The following is a 22371-nucleotide window of genomic DNA, read 5'->3' on the forward strand; positions in this document are numbered from 1 at the left end:
CACGAAGGGCTGCTGTAACCAGGTAACTGAGCCTGGGAGAGCTGCAAGCAGAACGAGCTCATGGCTGAAACAGAGGCCCAGAAGTCCAAGATCAAGGCACCAGCAGGTGTGGGTCTGGTGAGGAGCCCGCTCTTCTTGTTGCGGCCTCACAGGGCAGAAGGGGCCAACAAGCACGCAGGCCTTGTTAGTAAGGACCCTAATTCCAGCCCTGTAGGCAGCAGGGTCTGCCAAAGGGGCCACCTCTTATTGCTGTCACGTGCAGGGCTTGGTTTTAATACATTAATTTTGAGAGTGGGAAAAAAAACCATTCAGGGGTGGGTCTTGTGAGTGGAGGCATCTCCTATCAGAGTGCCTAGGATGGAGTCCTCCCTCTTCATCCAACCCAGTGGAGGTCCCTGCTAATGAGCACCCTGGGAGGCAACAGAGGATGGCCCAATTACTTGGATCCCAGCCACTCACGTGTGGGAGACCCTTTTGGTGTTCCTGGCTTCTGGCTTCTGCCTGGTTCAGCCTTGGTTGTTGCAGGCTTCTGAGGAATAGACCAGTAAATGGAAGATTCTCTCTCTCTCTCTCTCTCTCTCTCTCTCTCTCTCTCTTTCAACTTAATAAAAATAAGTAAACTTTTTCCAAAAACATCCATACCATAGCAATAAGGAACACAAGTAAATGTGAAAACACAGAAGCTTCAGCCACATTAGCCATCAAATAAGTTTTAATTCCAATACACAAAGTCAATAGACATCAGATGGAGGAAAAATTACAAAGTCCTATAACATTAAAAGCTACAGAAGACATGGCTGAAACTGCAACCACTGATCAATTCACAGGACTAAACTTCCTAAACGTATATAAACTTAGAGAAGTTTATGGAACTAGAGTCACTTAAATTGATCACCACACCCATGAACCAAACACGAGGCAAAAATAACTTCTTCTTCCTGCTAACGATGAAAACAGAGATTCCTGGAGGCTACCAGCCAAAGTCACAGAATCATCTTTTCCTATAACTCTTGGTAATTTTTTTCCAAAATGGAACCAAAAAACAAAAAAAAAAAAAAAAAAAAAAGCAAGCCATGGCCATATGAGCCGACCTTGTAAAATAATCATGAAAGAAACAATAAAATGCATGAAGAAGGTGGCAAAGAGGGAGAAGCAAGATGCTGAAGAGCATTTAACACTTTGCAAAGCCCATGCCAAGATGGGAGTTGACTTCATCTGATCAGGAACCATAAATGATACATGGATCCTACATTCACCAACATCTGGGATGAGCCACTGGCAGCTGTGGTCTGTGACCAACACTTACGAGGAGCAAAGCGATGCTGTGTAGAAATGATCAAGGCTGAACTTGTCAGCTCCTTCCCACCAAGAAGGCGTCATCTTGAAACCACTCTCTTTCCACTTTTGCTCAGCTTTTTTTCCTATTTCCCTTCATTCACTCTCCCTCAGGATCTTTTTGTTTGTTTGTTTTGTTTTGTTTTTTTATTTGACAGGTAGAGTTATAGATAGAGAGACAGAGAGAAAGGTCTTCCTTCTGTTGTTTCACTCCCCAAATGGCTGCTACAGCCAGCGCTGCGCTGATCCAAAGCCAGGAGCCAGGTGCTTCTTCCTTGTCTCCCATGTGGGTGCAGGGCCCAAGCACCTGGGCCATCTTCCACTGCCCTCCCAGGCCACAGCAGAGAGCAGGACTGGAAGAGGTGCAACCGGGACTGGAACCGGTGCCCATATGGGATGCCGGCACTGCAGGTGGAGGATTAGCCAACTGAGCCACAGCGCCGGCTCCTCCCCCAGGACCTTGTCATCATTACTCATCCTTTTCCTCAATCCTCCATTTATTAAAAAAAAAAAAAAAAGCCTATGTCTGTCCCCCTCCTGTGTCTCCCCAGGACCCTTCCCAACACCCTGTGTCACAAGAGGCTGCCTCTGACTCTGTTCAGAGGCTCTTACACATCAGTCACCCCCAAATCCATTCCAGACCCCCTGAGCACAGCAAAGACCTCCTCTATCATCACTTACAGTGATGGGGAACCCCACTCTGCAAAATGGGATCAAAACTTCTGAGAACAGAGACACTTGGCCACTTCTGTATAAACCCGGCTCTTCACCGAGTTCCTCACGCAGCAATTGAGTGTCAGCGTCTGCACACTTAGTACAAAATGCAGATCCTATCTGTTGTGATGCAAGAAAGGTCCAGGCAGGCTAAGGATTCCAAAAGGGAATTCTTCTTATATTCCTTTGGTTTTATGGTTCTATTATAAGCCGGTTCCCAGAAATGTAAGTGGCAGGGGTCTTTAAAAATCAGGTTGTGAGGAAGGGGAGTGTTTACTGTGTTAAGGGTATGTTTACACTTTAAACAGACACACTACAAACAAAATACAGCAAGCATCTGGATGTCCATGAGAAGAGTGCACTTCGACAGAAGTACGTAGTGAACACCTCAAAGGACAATTTGGTAATGGGTGAATCCTGCCAAATCTTGCTCTTCAAGATGTAATGAACAAGCCATCTCCTAAAATCCTGTGCACATAAGCACTTGAGTGTTAGAAATGAGTCGCAACTGGCACTCTGACGACCACACCAATTTTCTCCAGAAATGCAGTTATGTAATTTGAAAAGCTTCTTTGTTGGAAGCATCTATTACTTTTCTTGAAATTGCACAGGAGAGAATTTCATGTCCGAATAAGAACACTATGGATGACTCCGGGCTTTCCCTGTTCCTGGAGGCTATAGAATTTTCACCATTGAATTTTTATTCTTTAAAGCCATTGTTATTTTCCTAAGAAATCTTTGTCTAATGTGTCATTAAGAATTCCCAATGGCTAAGGGAAATCATCTTCATCTTCAGCAGCACCATGAAACCAAACAAGAAGTTCCTACGTACGAGCAAAAGTCTAAAACCAATCAAAAACAAATACCTAAGTATTTGTGTGTCTCAAGTATTTCTCACACTTATACATTTTGATGATTTTTAAATTATTATCAACCCAGTCATAGGCACTAACAACTCTTCAGTGTGCACACATGCAACTCATCTTTCTACTTTCTTTAGAACCATGAAGAAATAAATTAATGTGTGTTTATATCATTATATCACTAAGGTAACACCCTGACATGAACAACTGCACACTTAGTAAAACATCTGCAAAGACATAACTCTTGGTGACCGTTTACAACATCTACTAATGAATGTCACAATGTAGTTGATTCCTAGAAATATAGGCTGAAATAGAACTAGCATTTACAATAAAGCAGTAAACCATCAATTTTATATAAAACTTTGCTGTATATCTAATTTTCTAGATTGATTTCTTAAAGGTTTTAGGATTTAGAAGTATAAATGTTTACTTTTTATAGAAAAGTTCATCTCTAGTACCCAATGCAAAGCTGTTAATATAGTGATTGACAGTAATGTTACATAAATATATATCCACATACATACATACATACAAGGGTATTTACAAATTCCATAGGAAATTAAATGAAGGCTTATTTTGGTGCAAAACGAAGTTGAAATTCATGCATAGCTTTTTCGTATGTTTTCCATGAACTTTTTCAAGACCCCTATAGCATGCATGAATTAAAAAAAAAAAAACTTGCACCAAAATAAACTTTAAATTAATTAATTCAAGAGAAAGAGACAGAGAAGATTATAGACAGAAAAAGTTCCCATTCACAGGTTCATCCCCAAATGCCCAAAATGGCCAGAACAGGGCCAGGCCAAAGAAAGGATCCAGAAACTCAATCAAAGTCTCCCACATGAGAGACAAGGACCCAATTACCTGAGCCATCGTCTCTGCCTCGTAGGGTGCACAAGGAGTCAGAAAGCAGAGCTGGGTATAGAACTCAACGACTCCAGTACAGAACATGGGCATCATGACAAGCATCTTCATGCTAGGCTAAATGCCCGCCCCCAAACTCACCTTTCAATTCAATTCTCCATGAGCTTTTTGAAATACCCTCACCTATATGTATGGCCAAAGTCCATTCACTCAACAATATTCACTAAGAGTCCAATGTGATCCACAAACTCTTCCAGCTGTAGAGATAGCAGAGAGGACAAGACAAACTCCTGCCCTCCTGAGACTGACATCCTAGTAAGGGCAACCAATGCCAAAACACAGAGGTGCCAGGTAGTGCTAGCCAGTAAGGAACTCTAAACAGGTACCAAGAGAGAGGCTGCCGTTTTCTGCAAGATCATCAGGGAAGACTTCTCTGAGGTGGGGACATGTGAAGAGAAGAAACAGGGATCTAGGCAAAGTGGCCCAGGCAGAGGGCAGGGCAATATGTTGGCCTGTTTGTGTGTATTTATATGCACACATGCCCTGTTACACTGGTTCTGTGAACAGATATGCACTTGGTCTCCGTAAAATACCAGGAAGACTGCTAAATATAAAACATCCCTGCCTTCAGGGGTACAGAGACATTTCACAGATGACTTCCAAAATAACTACTGAACTGTGATTCTCATGCTGGGAAAGAGGGGGAAGGTGTCGAACACAAGGAGAAGACATTTCGAGTTGGCCTCACCTAGGCTGGGCCTGGCACAGGAACGGCTTCTCTAGGGAGTGATAATTAACCTGCAAACCTGCATCCATATCTTGAAGTCATATCAATGCCTGAGCTAGTCGATGGCTTTACAGTTTCTTTCTTTTGAGTATAAGTTTTTATCCCAGTTTTCCATGAATACTCAAAGAGCCCTAAGATACATTTTCCTTGGGATAGTATTATATTTTTTATGCTAAAGTAAGAAATAAGAATGAAAGATGATTAACCATTTCAAGTCTCTTCTCTTTCCCAAAGCCTGACTCCTCATGCACCTTCCTCACTCAGCTACTGACTTGCTCCCCAGACCCAAGAAAACAAAACCAGGCAGAGGCAGATTCCAGATCCTCCCATCAACCTATTGGCATTTGCAGCCACACACTCTCCCTCTTGTATTCATCCTCCCAGCCAAGGTCAACTTCAACATCCCCTCTCACCCCAGCACCGTCTTCTCCGCCCTACTGAGTCACCCCAGCAGCATATCAGTATGCTGTTACACCACACAGCTTTAAAAATAAAAACTCCCCCACCCATAACTATTTCCAGCGACCCTTCCATTTCTCTGCTCAGCACAGCTGAGAGCTCCTGCGAAACCCTGCCTGCCTATTCCCTTAAATTCACTCCACCAGGTTTCCACATCCACCACGCCCCTCAAACACCGGTGGTCTTGCACAGTTAAGGTTTACGAGAGTTCTCAGTCCTCATCTGGTTTTACTTCCTATGAAGCATAAATCAGTTGTTCAATCCTTCGGGAAAGCCCTTCTTCATTGGGCTTCTCACACATCACCCTGTCATCCCTGAGGCCACTCTTCCACCCCGTGTGCTAATTCTCCACCTCCTGTGGTACACTGGATAGTGCTCCCACCCCAAAGACTTCTTGTCCTACTCCCCAGAATCTGTGAATATGTGAATTTATACTGCAAAGAGACTGTAAAGACATCCTTAGGGATTATGAGATGGGGAGAACGATGTCCCCACAAGGGATCTTGTAGGAGGGAGGCAGGATGATCTTGGTCCTAATGGATGTGGCAATGAAAGCCAGATTTTGGAGGGCTGGAGGGTTGGAAAAGAAGGGCACGAGATGAGCAAAGAGGCTTCTAGAAAGAAGAGCACAGAAATGTATGCACCCCAGAGCCTGCAGAAGGAACACTGCCCTGCCAGCACCTTGATTGTTAGAATGGTAAGAAAACAAATCTGTGTTGCTTTAATCAGCTAAACTCCTGGTAACATCTTACAGCAGCCACAGGAACCAATGTACGGACTCCCCAACATCAGGACCTTAATTCAGCCTTTGGACTTGTCCATTCTCTTGGCCCTGACTTATTTGGTGACCTCCATGAACCCCAAGGCATTAAATTACTGTATGACAGGGGCCGGCGCTGTGATGTAGCAGGTAAAGCCACCACCTACAATGCTAGCATCCTATACAGGCACCAGTTCAAGTCTCAGCTGCTCCTCTTCCGATCCAGCTCCCTGTTATGGCCTGGGAAAGCAGTGGAAGATGGCCCAAGTCCTTGGGTCCCTGCACCCATGTAGGAGACCCAGAAGAAGCTCCTGGTTTCTGGCTTCAGATCGGTGCAACTCCAGCTGTTATGACCATCTGGGGAGGGAACCAGCAGATGGAAGCGTGCGCTCACTCGCTCTCTCTCTCTCTCTGCCTTTGCCTTTGCCTCTCTGTAACTCTGCCTTTCAAATAAATAAATCGATCTTTAAATTACTGTGTGATGAGAACTCCCATATATCTACAGCTAGCTGGACCTTTCCAGCAAGTTCCAGATTCATCTCTCTATCTCATGAACATTTTCACTTCTGTGTCTAACAGGAATCTCAGACTCAGTAGGTCCAATCCAATGCCTGATCTGCTACTGCAAGGCCTTCTTCTGCTCTAGCTTTCTGCATCTTGTAACAGGCAGCTATTTTCTTCTTATTCCCCAGAGCAACCCTGGGGCCAAGCACACACACACCCCCAAAAAAAAAAAAAAAAAAAAAAAACCAGTAACATGAATTAATTGATATTCCAAAAGAAGCTGCCTACCTTTAGCTTATACTTTAATTAACATAATGTCCAAGCAGATGTGCAGAATGTCCGCCATAGTGGACTTAGAGACTGCCCTCTGTGGACAGACCTGCTTGCAAAGTAGACCCTTCAGCCAGCAACTGGGCTTAACTGAGAAGGTGGCTCCCTGTGCCTAGACCAGATGCATGAACACTAGTGTTTCGACTGCACACCTGCTTTCCTTCTGAGAACCCGGGATTTTTGTATGTGTTAGCCAGAGAATGACTGTGTGTCACGTCCCAGCAAACACCTTGGCCGAATCTGACAGTTTCCTCTAGGCACAAACATTGCACTCATCTGCTGTGTGCAGTTTAATTGCTGGGGGAGAATGTGCTTTGCATGGCGCTTCAGGGAAGGGAAAGTGCATGAAGTGGGGTGCGAGTGGCTGGTGTTATGGTACAGTAGGGTGAAGTACACCTGCAACACCAGCCTCCCATATCAGACCTCTGCTCTGAGTCAGCTTCCTATTCAGCTCTCTGCTAATGTACCTGGGAAAGCAGTAGAAGATGACTCAAGTATGTGGTCCCCTGCCATTCATGTGGGAGACCCAGATGGAGTCCTAGGCTCCCAGTCTGGCCCAACCTCAACGGATGCAGCCATCATTTGGAGAGTGAACCAGAGGACAGAGAATGGCTCTATCTCTCATTCTCTCTCTTTCTTCTCTCTCTCTCTTTCTGTCTCTCAAATTAAAAAAAAAAAAATTTTAAAAGGAAAGAGATGACTGCAAGTGGATTTCTCCAGCCTGGAAGTTCCTACTTTAATGCAATAAACCTTAGCCCTTAACACAGCTACATTCTGAATCCACTGCGTTTCGCAAGTTCTCCAAGCACAGAGGTGGTCTGGCAAACCATAAGAACCAACATAAGAACAGCTTTGCTAAGCAGCCCCAGCTCTTACCTGCTGATAGGCCTCATAGATCACGTCAAACAGGAAGGCCTGTGGCATCTCACTCGCCCGGTGTGTGGCGCGCTCCAGAGAGTGGTCCAGGCAACCGTCAGCAGAGGCGCTGATGACAGTGGACACAAGAGGTCGAATTGCTCCCGCTGCCTAAAGAACAGAAAAGAGGCAAATAGCACAATTATTTCACCCCCACAGAGCAGGTTAAAGTGCAACTCTGAATTGCCCACCTTACATATGTTGGTTTGCCTTACAAATCAAATCTTTATTTCAGGTCAAAAAAATCAATCTCATAGTATTATAATTAATATGCTAAGAGGTAGAAATTACTATTTTTTTCATTGCAGATTCAAAAATCCTTTTCATCTCAGACCTATGATATCCAATATCTAAAAGGGATACTAGGATACAATTGGGTGAGAGGGATGATGTGAAAACCTGATGTGAAATAGCTGAAATAGATTTCACAGTGATATTTACCAAGTGGTGTGCCCCCAGAAGGTTTCACACATTGGATAATTAGAGAAATAGACAACCTCCCCTAGATCCCCAAAATGAGACCAAAAACAATCCAAGTAACAGTGAGGTTATGTCTTGTTCTAATTCCTGTTTTAAAAAAAAAAAAAAAACAGTTCTTTTCCAATAAAATATCCATTGATTTTAATTGCTATGAAAAAAGCAATAAATCAGTAATATAAGCACCTAACACTCACAAATAAAAACACCCTCATGCCTGATGATTTTGCCTTTTATTTTCCAAACAGTCCCATCATAATACAAACTTGAAAGTCATTACAAGGAAGCCACCTGGGTAAAGTTGCCTTAAAATATGATTCTTTTTTTATGTTTTCTGTTTTTTCTTAAGCTTTTATTTAATAAATATAAATTTTAAAAGTACAATTTTGGGATTATAACCGTTTTTCCCCCCATAACCTCCCTCCCGCCTGCAAACCATCCCATCTCCCACTCCCTCTCCCATCCCAGTCTTCATCAAGATTCAATTTTAATTATCTTTATATACAGAAGATCAATTTAGTATATACTAAGTAAAGATTTCAACAGATTGCACCCACACAGACACACAAAGTATAAAGTACTGTTTGAATACTAGTTTTACCATTAATTCACATAGTACAACATATTGACAGAGATCCTACTTGAGGAGTAAGTGCACAGTGACTCCTGTTGTTGATTTAACAACTGACACTCTTATTTATGATGTCAGTAATCACTCGAGGCTCTTGTCATGAGCTGCCAAGGCTATGGAAGCCTCCTGAGTTCATACTCCGACCTTATGTAGACAAGGCCATAATCAAAGTGGAAGTTATCTCCTCCCTTCAGAGAAAGGTACCTCCTCCTTTGATGGCCATTCTTTCCACTGGGATCTCACTCACCGAGATCTTTCATTTAGGTCATTTTTTGCCAGAGTGTCTTGGCTTTCCATGCCTGAGAAAATCTCATGGGCTTTTTAGCCAGATCCGAATGCCTTAAGGGCTGATTCTGAGGCCAGAGTGCTGTTTAGGGCATCTGCCATTCTATGAGTCTGCTGTGTATCCTGCTTCCCACAATGGATTGTTCTCTCCTTTTTAATTCTATCAGTTATTACTAGCAGGCACTGATCTTGTTTATGTGATCCATTTGACACTTAATCCTATCTTTATGATCAATTAGGAACTTAAACTGATCACTTTAACTAGTAAGATGGCATTGGTACATGCCAACTTAATGTGATTCGGAGTCCTAAGTCATGTTTCTAGCTCTACCATTAGGGGTAAGTCCGAGTGAGCTTGTGCCGAACTGTACATCTCCTCCCTCTCTTATTCCCACTCTTATTTTTAACGGGGATCAATTTTCAGTTAAATATGATTCTATGGGAGCCAGCACTGTGGCGCAACAGGTTAAGCCACTGTCAGCAGGACTGGCATCCCAGTGCTAATATGGACAGTAATTCTAGTCCCAGCTGCTCCACTTCCCATGCAGCCCCCTGCTAATGTGCCTGGAAAAGCAATGGAAGATGGCCCAAGTGCTTGGGCCTTTATACCCACATGGGAGACTTGAATGAAGCTCCTGGTTGCTGGCTTTGGCCTGGCCCAGCCCTGGTCATTGTGGACATTTGGGGAGTGAACCAGCAGATAGAGAATCTCTCTTCTCTCTCTCTCCCTCTCTCTCTGTAACTCTGACTTTCAAATAAATAAATAAATCTTTAAACATATATGTGTGTGTCTGTGTGTGCATATATGGTTCCATGGTAAGCTGTTAACCAAATCTTTTCATCCTGAACCTAGTACATCCTTTTTCTACACAATTGCTACATAGATTTGCAGCCTATGAAGCTGATGCACAAATGGAACAAGTATGGTCTTGAGGAGAGCAACATTTGAGCAAGAGAGACAGTCCACATTCTGGTTTACAGAAGCCAGGGGCCTGGCAGGAAGTCAAAGCCTAATGGACAAGCCAAGTAGATGGTTTACAAGTTGTGCCACCACGTCCAGTGCCTCAAAGAGAAATCTGGAGCCCAGACATGAACATAAAACATGAGGAGACAGCCAGAGGTGACAGAGAAGAAGCAGTGTCCACGTCCAAGTAGCATCCAAGTGAAACGTAGCTGAAGAGCCAGTCCAACTCCATCAGGAAAAGAAAGCCACAGGAACTTGTACACCACTCTTATTCCCATTTCATTTGAAAAGCAGAGAGAGACAGACAGACAGATCTTCCATCCGTTGGTTAACCCCCCAAATGCTCACAGCACCTGGGATTATACCAGGCCAAAGCCAGGAGTTCGGAACTCAATCTGGTTCTGCCATATAAGTGACAGGGACACAATTATTGAGCCATAGTGCTACCTCCCAGGGTATGCATCAGCAGGAAGCTGGAATAAGAAGCAGAGCTAGGACTAGTACCCAGGCACTCTGAGAGCCATGTAGGTGTCTCAAGTACAATGCTTTTCAAGGGAAAAAATTAAATTGCCTTGGCAACTTCTTACAGGTTCTATTGGAATTATATGCCAGGACTTGAATTAAAAAAATATTTAAAAGGGAACATAAGATATCCAGAATGACTGTAGGAGTAGCTCCATACTCTCCCTAGCAAAGCAACTTGAAAAACATTTTAGGAACAGCTACTTAAAGCCTTTGAATATTGCCCCAGGGACACTCAGCAAGTGAAGAAATATTTGTTCAAGAAAATCTACTAAATCTGGGTAAGAACAGGAAGTGTCTGTGGTACTTGAGTCATGACCTGTTTCTTCTTTCATCTCTCACCCAGCTCAAAGTGACAAAGCACAACCCAGGGCAGGGATGGCTACAAGGACAAGGCTCCTCTCTCCAAGCTCCCAGTGAGAAGGGCCAGGAGCCAGCTCCTCCCATTCCCCTTGGCACCACAGCACAGAGGCTAAAATCCAGATAAATGTGGTCTAGAAGCTGCAGCCCCTCCCCCAAACAGCCTTCAGTTCAGCTGTGTGTGCCCTGGGCATGGCAGAATGAGAGCCCTCATCATCCTTTTCCCAGATCACCTGTAAGAGCTGAGTCCCCATGCCACAAGAGAAAAGGCAAAAAGAAGACCAGAGACTTCCACTGCCTCCATGCTGTCCCTAATCATGAAAGAGTAAGAGCTCACTCACAGCTCCAGGGCAGTGATGCAGGGGTACAGTCTCTGGATAGAGAGCTATGAAGCTCTTCTCAAAGGAAGTCACTTGATTTGGGACCAAGGATGAGAAAGTTCCAGCCTAAGTGTATCCCCTTTTCTCCACTGAGAGAGAGAAGAATGAACTCATCATGGTAAGCAATTAAGAGGAACCTGGTAGCTACATGAGAACAAACCAATAAACTGTATACCAGCTAGTTAACCAGAGAACACAAGAGAATGACACAGACAATAAGGGCTATTCTGGGTTCACAGAAACATCAAATATTAGCCTCAAAAACTACTCCTGAAAAGGGGTCAGAATTTGGTTGGATCAGACTGTAGAGCAATTGATTGCCCTCAGCAATGTCAAGAATAGGGCTGAACAAGTAACAAGCAATGGGTGGAAGTTAACAACTATGTGTGATACGACAGAGGCAGACCCTGTAACAGAGAGATCAGGGAATGAGAATACCAAAGAGAGTCTGCTAAAGCCATGGTCACCCCAGGATGACTACACACACGAGCAAGCCTCCATCCTCTGAAAAGTGGCATCTCAAGTTTGTCCGGTGTGGGAGAGAAGGCTTCACTGCAACAGATCAGCACAGTCACAGACAAACAGGTGAACAGCAATAATCAATCCTGGGAAGGCAGGAGGGGGAGAATGAATATCCAGAACTTGATAAAATTGACTATCTGAATAGGCCGTTTTCTAAAACAAAAATTTAAATATACAACTCCAAAGAGAAAAATGTGACCTACACATAGGACAGGAAGTAGAGGGCCTAGAACAGGGCCCAGATAGCAAATTTAGCTGATGAGGGCTATCTTTAAATATGCTCAGATAACACAAGGAAATCACACTTTAAGACGTGAAGCAAAACATAACAATATCAGTGTCAATGCTATCAATATTAAGAAGATATTTTTTAAAATAGAAATTCTAGAGTGAAAAGTATAATAACTAAAGTGAACAATGTACTAGAGGAACTCAGTAATAGTTAGAACAGAGGAAAAATCAACAAACTTAAAGTTAGATCAACACAGATACTGCAATCCAAAGAACAGAGAAATGAGGGGCAAAAAATGAATAGAGCCTAAGAGAATAGAGGACACCATTTCATCCAGCAACAATTATTGGTAGTACAGAAGAGAGAGAAAAAGGAGAAAAAATAATTATGTAAATTGTGACTGAAAACTTCCCATAGATAAAGAAAAACTATTAGTCCATCCATTCAAGAAACTCAGAAAACCCCAAGTAGAATAAACACAAAAAAATTGACATCCAGACACATTATAGTAAGTCTGGAAAGCTAAAACGACGAAACAAAACTTGAAAGCATCAGCAGCAAAGTGATCAACAAGGGGACACCAACAAGATGAGCAAGTGACAGCTTGTCAGAAGTAACGAAAACTAGAAGGCTGTGGGTTCACAAGGTCACTGGAAAACTTTCCTTAAAAACTAGAGATTTTATACCCAGGGCCCAGCGCTGTGGCGTGGTGTGTGGGGCTGCCACCTGCAGCACCTCTATCCCATCTGGGTGCTGGTTCGAGTCCCAGCTGCCCATCTTCCAATCCAGCTCCCTGCTACTGCACCCAGGAAGGCAGCGGAAGATGGCCCAAGTCCTTGGGCCCCTGCACCTACATGGGAAACCCAGAAGAAACTCCTGGCTCCTGGTTTTGGAAGGGCCCAGCTCTGGCTGTTGAGGCCATTGGGAGAGTGAACCAGTGGTTGCAAGACCTCTCTCTCTCTGAAACTCTGCCTTTCAAATAAAATGGATAAATATTTTTTATATGCCTACTTGTCTTCTTTCAGCTTCATGAACAGCACAATGAGGAAGGAAAACACAGAGCCATATAGCAGTCATGATTCTATTTTGCAGGATTAAGGTAATAAAATTATGAAATTCTGCTAACATGTATATTATAGGACCTAGGGCAACCACTAAGAACATGAAAATTTGAAATGAGAATATAATAAAGGGATTAAAATATTACAATAGAAAATACTTTTTATAAGATTATTTATTTGAATGGCAGAGATACAGAGAGAGAAGGAAAGGCAGAGAGAGATAGAGAGACAGAGAGAGAGAGAGAGTTCTTCCATCCACTGGTTCACTCCCCAAATGGCCACAACAGCTGAGGCTGGGCCAGGCCAAAGCCAGGAGCCAGGAGCTGCTTTTGGGTGTCCCATAGGGCTGCAGGAGCTCAAGTACTTGGGCCATCTTCCACTGCTTCCCCAAGTGCATTAGCAGGGAGCTGGATCAGAAGTGGAGCAGCCGGGGCTTGAACCAGCACCCATATGGGATGCCGGCACTGCAGGTGGAGGCTTTACCTGCTACACCACGAAGCTACCCCAAAAAACACTTACTTAATGTAGAAGCAAAAAGTTCAGAAAAACAAACAAAAAAATCCTGAGATGTAACAAAAGCAAAATATAAACAACTAGACATAAGTATAAATATAACTAAAATTCACTAAATATGAATGTATTAAGCAACCCAGTCAAAAGGCAGAAATTGTCAAACAGGATTTTTAAAAATCCAACTACAAGTTGCTACCTACAGGAGACATAATTCAAAAAGAGACCAATAGGCTGAATGTAAAATGTTGCAAAAAGATACATCACGCAAATAGCAGCCATAACACAACCTCAAGTAGCCACACTAATATTAATATTGGAAAAATATGTATACTCTAAAACATGTTAATAGAGACAAATAGGGCCACCTCACGATGAAAAAGACACTCAGTCAGGAAGATATGAGAATTAAACGTATTCAACTCACAGCAAATCCCAAAATTGCTTAAAGCCAAACTGACAGAATTGAGTGGAGAAACTATTCAATAACAGTACATGAAAACATCAATTCCTCACTTTCAATGATGAGCAGAACCAGGCCAATCAACACGCAAACAAAAGATTTTTAAAAGTGCTCTAAACCACAACACACACGTACGGAACTCACCACCTAACAGTAGCAGAGGCCACGTTCTTCCCAGCGCACATGGAACATCGTCTAGGGCAGGTCATGTGCTGGCCCACAAAACAAGGCTCAATAAACTTTAAAGAGCTGCAGTCTTAGTAAGCGTGTTCTGATTAGAATCACATGAAATTAGGAACAACAGAAACAAAGTTGGGACTTTCACAAACATGGAAATTGAATAACACTACTAAAAAATCGCTGGGGAACTTGATAACATACTTTGAGATGAATGAAAATACAGCAATATAAAATCACTCATGAGATTCAGCTAAAGCAATCCTTAGTGGAAAATTTATAAAACAAACAAAGAGAATTCTGAATTTAAAAGTGTAATTTGCACCTCAGACACTGAAAATAAGAAAACTAAAGCTAAAGCTGACATATGGAATAAATAAAAGGTGACTGCCTGAGAAAATAAACAGAACTGACAAATTTTTAATCAGACTAACAAAAAAATACTCACATTGGGAATGAAGGTATAGATAGCTACCAATATTACAGAATTAGAAAGGAATATAAAACTATGAACAACTATAGTCTATCAATTAGCAAATAGATGAAATGGACAAATTCCTAGAAAGATACCACCTCCCAAAACTGACTCAAGGGGCTGGCGCCATGGCTCCCTTGGTTAATCCTCCGCCTGCGCCGCCAGCATTCCATATGGGCACAGGGTTCTAGACCCAGTTGCTCCTCTTCCAGTCCAGCTCTCTGCTGTGGCCCGGGAGGGCAGTGGAGGATAGCCCAGGTGCTTGGGCCCCTGCACCCACATGGGAGACCAGGAGGAAATCAGAGGGTCGGCGTCAGATTGGCTTCATTGGCTAATTATGCCAAAAATTTACAGACTTTTCCCAGAAAAAAACTAAAGCAGGAAATGTTTCCAGACTCATTCTGCAAGATGAGTAATACCATCACACCAAAACCAAGGAAAGATTCCCTAAGGCTAGACAACTACAGGTCCATTCCCCTTACTCAAACAGATGCAAAATCCACAAAGGCAGATGGTCCCCCAGAAATTTCCCATCTGCTGGTTCACTTCCCAAAGGCCCACAAGAGCTACGGCCAGACCACATGGAAGCCAGGATCCTGGAACTCAACTCTGCTCTCTGACATGGGTGGCAGGGACCCACAGACTTGAGCCACCATTTGCTTGTTCCCAGGGTGCCCACCAGCAGGAAGCAGAGCCAGTGTGAAATGCTCACCCCTTACATGTGCATGTCAACTTAAACATATAAAGCCCGTCAATCTTTGAAAAGACGCCCATCCCACTAACAAAATGCTAATTTAAACCACAGAGAAAGCAAGCATTCCTCACCAACAAGGGTAGGAAAAGGTCTAAGCACCTCACGTGATGGTGAGGATCCAGAATGGCCTGTTCTGTCCTCTGCTGATGGGAGAGAAATTTTACAGGAATTTGGAAAATAATTCAGCTCCCTCTGGTAAGGCTGATGACCTACAGATGTCACAACTAGAGCAGTCCCTGCACACAAGCACCAGAAGACACGTGAAACAACACCCACTACGTCCAATTAGCAGAACATTAGGAGAAACACAAATGTCATCTATAAAATCAGTGGGAGCTGGCGCTGTGGCATAGCGGGTAAAGCCGCTGCCTGCAGTGCCGGCATCCCATATGGGCACTGGTTCAAGTCCCGGCTGCTCCATCTTCGATCCAGCTCTCTGCTGTGGCCTGGGAAAGCAGTGGAGGATGGCCCAGGTCCTTGGGCTCTCACACCTGTGTGAGAGACCTGGAGGAAGCTCCTGGCTCCTGGCTTCAGATCAGTGCAGCTCCGGCCTTGCAACCATCTGGGAAGTGAACCCATGGAAGGAAGACCTCTCCTTCTCCCTCCCTCCCCCCCCCCCGCCTCTCTGTAACTCTGCCTTTCAAATAAATAAATAAATATTTTTAAAAATAAACAAAATAAGTGCATTGAGATATACAGTAGGGGTGTGAAAGAATGATAGCTTCTCTGATTTATGTGAAGACATTTCCCCAAATATTGCACAAAAGCAGCATGCTGTCCAAAATGCATGTGAAATGTAAGTTTTAAAAAAATCACACAAATATAACCAATATACTCTTCAAGGAAACGTTTTACACAAATAAAGAGAAAAGCAGGAAAACAATCAAAACAAAGTTCAGGTAACGTTTATCATCAGGAGGTTAAATAAGATGAGGGAGAAGGCACAGCTTCCAAGTTATGCTCCACACACTTGGTGGGCATGGAGGTGGCCAATGTGCCCCGCATGTTCTCAGTATTTGAAAAGGAAAACAGGGCTGGTGTTGGGGCACAGCCATTTAAGATGCCGCCTGTGATGCTGGCATCCCATGCTGGACCATCAATTTGAGTCCCAGCTGCTCTGCTTCCAGTCCAGCTCCCTGTTGATGACCTAGGAAGGCAGCAGAAGATGGCCCAAGTGCTTGGGCCCCTGCACCCACGTGGCTCCTGGCTTTGGCCTGGTGCAACCATTTGGCAAATGAACCAGTGGGTGGGAGATCTCTCTCATCTGTGTCATGCTTTCAAATAAATAAATACATAATCTTTAAAAAAAAAATAAAGCAACAAGAGAAACTTCAAAAAATATTCAGGGGCTCCTGAAGACAAGCTCCTAAATGAGCAGAAACCATGCCTAAGTAAGATACCCAGAGGGTGGGCCTGGTAAGTGCCAAGAACTCTCAGGTCTTATCCGTGCCAGCGTTCAGATCAGCTACAAATGAGAGCCGTGTGCAGAAGACACAAAGGCCCAGGCAGCAGCCAGATCAGGGGCCTCGCTAAAGCAAAGGCCCAGGACAAGAGAGCACAGGGGAAAGGAGTCCCCTCTCTGGCAGTCACTTGCTGACTGAGTCACAGCAGATAGAGAAGACACACACGCTGATGCTCACAGGGGTGAACTCCGTAGCTCTATCCGAGGGACCTCTGTTCAGAGACAAACACCCAGTGAATCCTCAGGTTTATCATGTTTCCTGAAGCTACAGTATCTGTGGGGAACTGCAGGCTGGCCACCTGTGGGAACCTCCTCTACATGGTTTGCAGCAATCGGTGGACCACAAGGCCTACGAAAACAGCCAGGTGAAACAGATGAAACAGAATGGACTCTGCATAAACAAGTAGGAGGAACCCGGTGAAACAGATGAAGTTGAGGCAGGACCATAAACAACTAGGAAGAACCAGGTGAAACAGATGAACTTTCAACCTGAGACTATATGCGTCCTTTCATCTGATTGGACGATATCAGCATATAGGGACATTGGGATCTGGATGGGCCGGCGTGGCTGCTGCGGCCCCTCCTCTTCTTTTCTCTTCTCCCCACTTTCCTTCTGCCCCCACAAGTAAAAGTTCCTTGAGAATCGATGAACAGTGACCGTGTCGTGACTGTGTTGGACCTTCACTGGCGAGGGTCCGACAGTATCAAAATCATAGACGACGTCAGTTAGCTGTTGCCAAAAGACTGCTCTCTGGGAAGCCTGTTTCAGGAGGCGTCACGCCCAAGCCAGCAAATGCGGCTGTCTCCTGAGGTATTAGCTTCCTAAGCCATGAATAGCAGCTGAACTGCTCAGCCCACGGTGGCTGCCTGCCTCCCAGGCTAATCCATCAAAATATTTCCACATGTCAATGCATGGGAGGCATGACAGATACGAATCATGGAGCACAGAGAGAACCCCACCTCTGCTGTTTACTTTTAAAGGCAAAATGGAACAATACTTAGGATCCATCTACACAGCAGGTGCCAACATGCATCCCTCCTCCGGCATCTGCGTTCAAGCTAATTATGTTGTCGTGCAACTGAATCCCCCAACCGAGCAATGGCAATTGTAGCCAACTGAGTTCTCTCCACTGAAAGACCACTTAGTAACTATTTACAAAACAGCACCTTCAACGCTAATCACTGGCAATTATGCAATTTTGAGTATTTCACATTTTTATAGAATACTTTCAATCTCCTATTCTTGACAAATAAATTGAAGTATTGAAATTTATTCAGTATTGAAATAGAGGTGATTTAGAAAGACCCTTGTTCAAATTACTGCACTACTGTAAGAAGCACCACTAAAAGTAGACATTCAGCAAAAAGGAATAGGACAGCCTCCATTTTTACATGCTAAACTTTAATTCCTGGAAATTAAAGTAATGCCATTTATCATAATTCTAATATGATCTACAGCATTATCCTTGGGTATTGTAAACTTATTTCATCTCAATCCCGAGATATACTCATCTGTCCTGGACCCACTTCCTCCCCAGCTTTATTTGAAGGTAATTTACGGATGAGAAATACAAGAGTAGGCAATTTAAAATCATTAAAGCAAAACAAAAGCTTTTCCCATGGTAGCTTCTCCAGAATCAAAAACAGATCAGTGTTCACCTCATTCCTTGTCATTCCAGGCGTTGTTCAGTACTGAAGCCGGGCATTTAAATGTTTGTCAAAATAAAGCTAAAGTTCCCACTAAATACATAGATTATAACTCACTGTTTTCTCACAAATAAAGAAACTGTTTAGACCTGGCATTTAAATCAGTACCAAAGCTTCTTGCCAATGATATGAGATCCAGTGACCAAGGAAAGAAAAATCTACCTTAGCCCCATGAAGCAGTAAACTCTAACTTCAGCACACCGACCACAGCCAAGCAATGTTAGCTGTGGTCAGCTCTACTGTACGTCAAATTTCCTGATGCAGAGTCCACTCTCTGCCAGATTATTTACATCTTGATTTTGAAATATATGCCCAGAATACAAAGCATAAATTTGTAAAACTAGGTAGTAGGAAAGTTATATTGTTTCTGATGCATACATATTGACTGTAACAGAATTTCCAAAGTGCCCTTATCATTGATAAATGTAGATCACACACACACACACTCATACCCCATCTAACTTTCCAGTTACTTATACAAATTTCTCTGTTTCTTTTTAGAAATGGTGAAAATGACTCAAATATTTCTAACTAAAAAACAGTTAAAAATATTTGATGAAGAAATGAGTTCCTTTCTATAGAACAACTTATATCTATGTGAACCATTGCTTTTAAGTCTTCTGTAACATTCTACCACTACTAAGGTTCTTCTTTATCTGTTCAAGAAGCACAATATCTAGAGGCCTTTTTAAACTGGCATTGTAACTTAATGAGTAATTGGGTACAAGCAAGCCATTCACCTTGCTAAGAATAAGGATAAATTTGGGCAGATGTTTGGCACAGCAGTTAGGATATGGGCTGGCATGCCTGTACCCCATATCAGAGGCTCCTTCACTCCCAAATCTAGGTTCTTACTGACACTCACCCTGGAAGACAACAAATGATGGTCAAGTGCTTGGGTTCCCATCACTCAAGTGGGAGTCCCAGATGGAATTCCTGGCTCCTGGCTGCATCCCAGCCAAGCCCTGATGGAAGCTCACTCTCTTTCTCTCTGTCTCTTGTCTCTCTTTCATGTAAAATAAAAATTAATGAATATAAAAGAGAATAAGGATGAATTCATGTGCATAGTATTATGATCAATTATGATCTAAGTTTATTATCCAGCCATATTAGTGGTTCTCAACCAGGGGAGAAATAAAGAAGCTGCTATCCATGCTACATTACACAAGACAGCCCCACAACAAAGAATGATCTTAGATAACACATCAACTGTGCCATGCACTGTTCAAATTCAGGGAAACAAAAAAAAACCTAAGTTCTGGAGCCTGTTCTCAGATGCAAAGCTTAATTGCTTTAAATACTAGATCAGCAAACCAACATAGGAGACAAATAGCAGAAAAGTTTGTTTTAAGAGGTTCAAGAAGTCCCTGGCAGTTAAAATACTTTCCATGGGTGAGTATGAAAAGTTGTGGCAACCAAGTCAGTGTCCAAGTTCTAGCCTCATACAAACTTGGAGGTATCAGCGGAGGGCAGGGCAGAAGCACAGGCATTCCAGAAAAGCTGATGAGACACAGTATCAGAATGCTGAGGGAGAGTGCTGAGGTGTTACAGGATTGGCCGGTTGCAGTGACATCATAAGTGCGTGCCTAGAGACTTTCCGAAGGGGAGGGGCAGCTCTGCTCTGGGCGCGCCCAGAGGTTTCCCAGAGGGGAGGGGCAGTTCTGCTCTGGGCGTGCCTAGAGATTCTCTGAAGGGGATTGACTTTTCCTTCCAAGAGAACATCCTGCCCGCTAGACTCTGGGGAACATCTAACCTCTTAAGAAGCCCCTGATATTTGCCCAGGCCTAGTTTCTTGTCCCTCCCCCTGTAAGGGTCCTTCAGTTTATCTGGGTTTAAAACTTTTATATCTATATATACATATATTTTTCAATTGAAAATTGATTATGTCACTGTCTCCTGGCTTTTATGCTGCTTTTAAGAAATCTGCTATCCAGTAAGATTCTCTTGATAGTGGAATGTGCCCTTTCTTTCTGAGTGTTTATTCTTTCCTTTTCATGGGTGGTGTTCATTCTCTATGATGGTCCTAGATTTAATTTATTTTTTTTCCCTTTGCTTTGGAATTGTTGTCATTTATGAACTTTCATTTGTACTTTTTATTCTAGAAAATTCTGAGTCATTATCTGATTAAATGTTGATTTTTTTTGCTCTCCCACTTTTACAGATTACTGTATGTCAATGGACTCTTATGCTGTCTTTATCTGCTGTCAGTTCTCTTTTATGTTTTTTTTTTTTAATTTTGTTTTGAATGATTTATTTATTTATTTGAAAGAGTTACAGTGAAGGAGAGGCAGAGAGAGACAGAGAGAGACAGAGAGAGAGAGATTGAGGTTCTTTTGCTGGTTCACTCTCCAGATGGCTGCAATTGCCAGGGCTGGGCCAGGCCGAAGTCAGGAGCCAGGAGCTTTTTCCTGGTCTTCCATGTGGGTGGCAAGGGCCCAAACACCTGAGTCCTCTTCTACTGCTTTTCTCTGGTCATTAGCAGGGAGCTAGATCAGAACTGGAACAGCTGGCATACAAACCAGTGTCCCTATGGGATGCTGGCATCTCGGGTGGTGGCTTTCCCCACTTTTCTACAACACCAGCCGCCTCTTTTATGTTTTCATCTTTTTAGTTTGCTGCATCCTGGGCATCTAGCATTCTAACAGTCAACATAATTTCCAATCCTAAACACAACGTTAGAAGATGAGAACCAGTATGTTTTCCTAGGTGACAAAAATGGGCTTTCTAATTCCATCACTAGTAATTAGAACACTTGCGATTTGGACTCAGGTCTGTCAAACTTCACAGCCTCTTTGTATTAAACCATCCCATATCTGTGCAATTATTGTGATGAAGTCTCAAGCTGACACTGCAACTTACGTGTCATGCACATTACCATGTTTATAGAGTTTCATGTGGAACTGGAAAGAAAATGAAAATCAAAACAACATGTTCTACAGAGCACAGTAGGTCTTTTGCGACCCTGGGTTTATCTTGGAGAAATGCAGAAATAATTTGGTCATCTCAAAATGACTCACTTTGAGGAATGTGAAGATCTTATAGGGCTGCAAGGAAATACACTACTTCTGAAACACTCAAAATACAAAGATTGAGCACAAGGAGCTGGACTTCAGTTCACTGCACTCCCTACACTTTGAGAGGTGCCTGGCCTTTTTTATGTAAATGCAGACTTAATTTTCACTAATGTTCCAGGTGTGTCTCTGGTCCAGTGACATCTGCACTACAGTCTTCTCCAAACAGCGCATCCTAAATGATGACAGCATTTCAATCTGGAATATGATCAAAAATGATGAGAGCATTTCAATTTAGATTTGCGCTCGGGAGGGAACCACACTTACCCCGTGTTCCTCTGCAGCCAACACAACTTGCAGGAGGATGTCTTCCTCCACGAACGGCCTGACAGCATCGTGGATGATCACAACTTGTGGCTTGGAGAGCTTGCAGCCAGGCTCATCCTCTGCCAGGGCTTTGAGGCCATTGAAAATGGACCTGTGGCGCGTCACCCCAGCCTCTGCCAGTGACACACGGGTGTGCTGATACTTCTGCACGATGCGCTCCATGACGCCCATGTTCTCAGCAGTCACGGCCACGACGATGTCCTTTATCCAGCACACTCTGGAAAGAGAAATTTGCACATGGTTCACCCGACTCTTGGACAGCTGGAGCTCATGACAAAGCTGAGTTTCAGCACAAGCATTGTTACATTTGCATAGGGAGATTAGATGCTAAAAGCGAACCACTTGTGTGCACTTTCTGTAGGTCAAGTACAGAGGCTGATGAAGAAGAGACAGCGAGCATGTCACAAAACAGCCAGAGACGGTGTTCCTTGTTATATAGGGAGCATCTCACATGACC

General features: G+C 43.3%; 1 protein-coding gene across 1 annotated transcript in view; it reads right to left on the reverse strand.

Annotated features, from left to right (window-relative positions):
- Positions 1–22371, reverse strand: part of CRPPA (CDP-L-ribitol pyrophosphorylase A) — a 319655-nt gene that overhangs the window by 281987 nt on the left and 15297 nt on the right. Inside the window, exons 2-3 of the mRNA XM_062178999.1 lie at positions 21855–22131; positions 7496–7645 (exon numbers count right to left, since the gene is read on the reverse strand). Coding sequence (XP_062034983.1) covers positions 7496–7645; positions 21855–22131 — 427 coding nt within the window. The remainder of the gene's footprint in view (positions 1–7495; positions 7646–21854; positions 22132–22371) is intronic.

Source organism: Lepus europaeus, chromosome 20, assembly GCF_033115175.1.
Source record: "Lepus europaeus isolate LE1 chromosome 20, mLepTim1.pri, whole genome shotgun sequence".
NCBI lineage: Eukaryota > Metazoa > Chordata > Mammalia > Lagomorpha > Leporidae > Lepus > Lepus europaeus.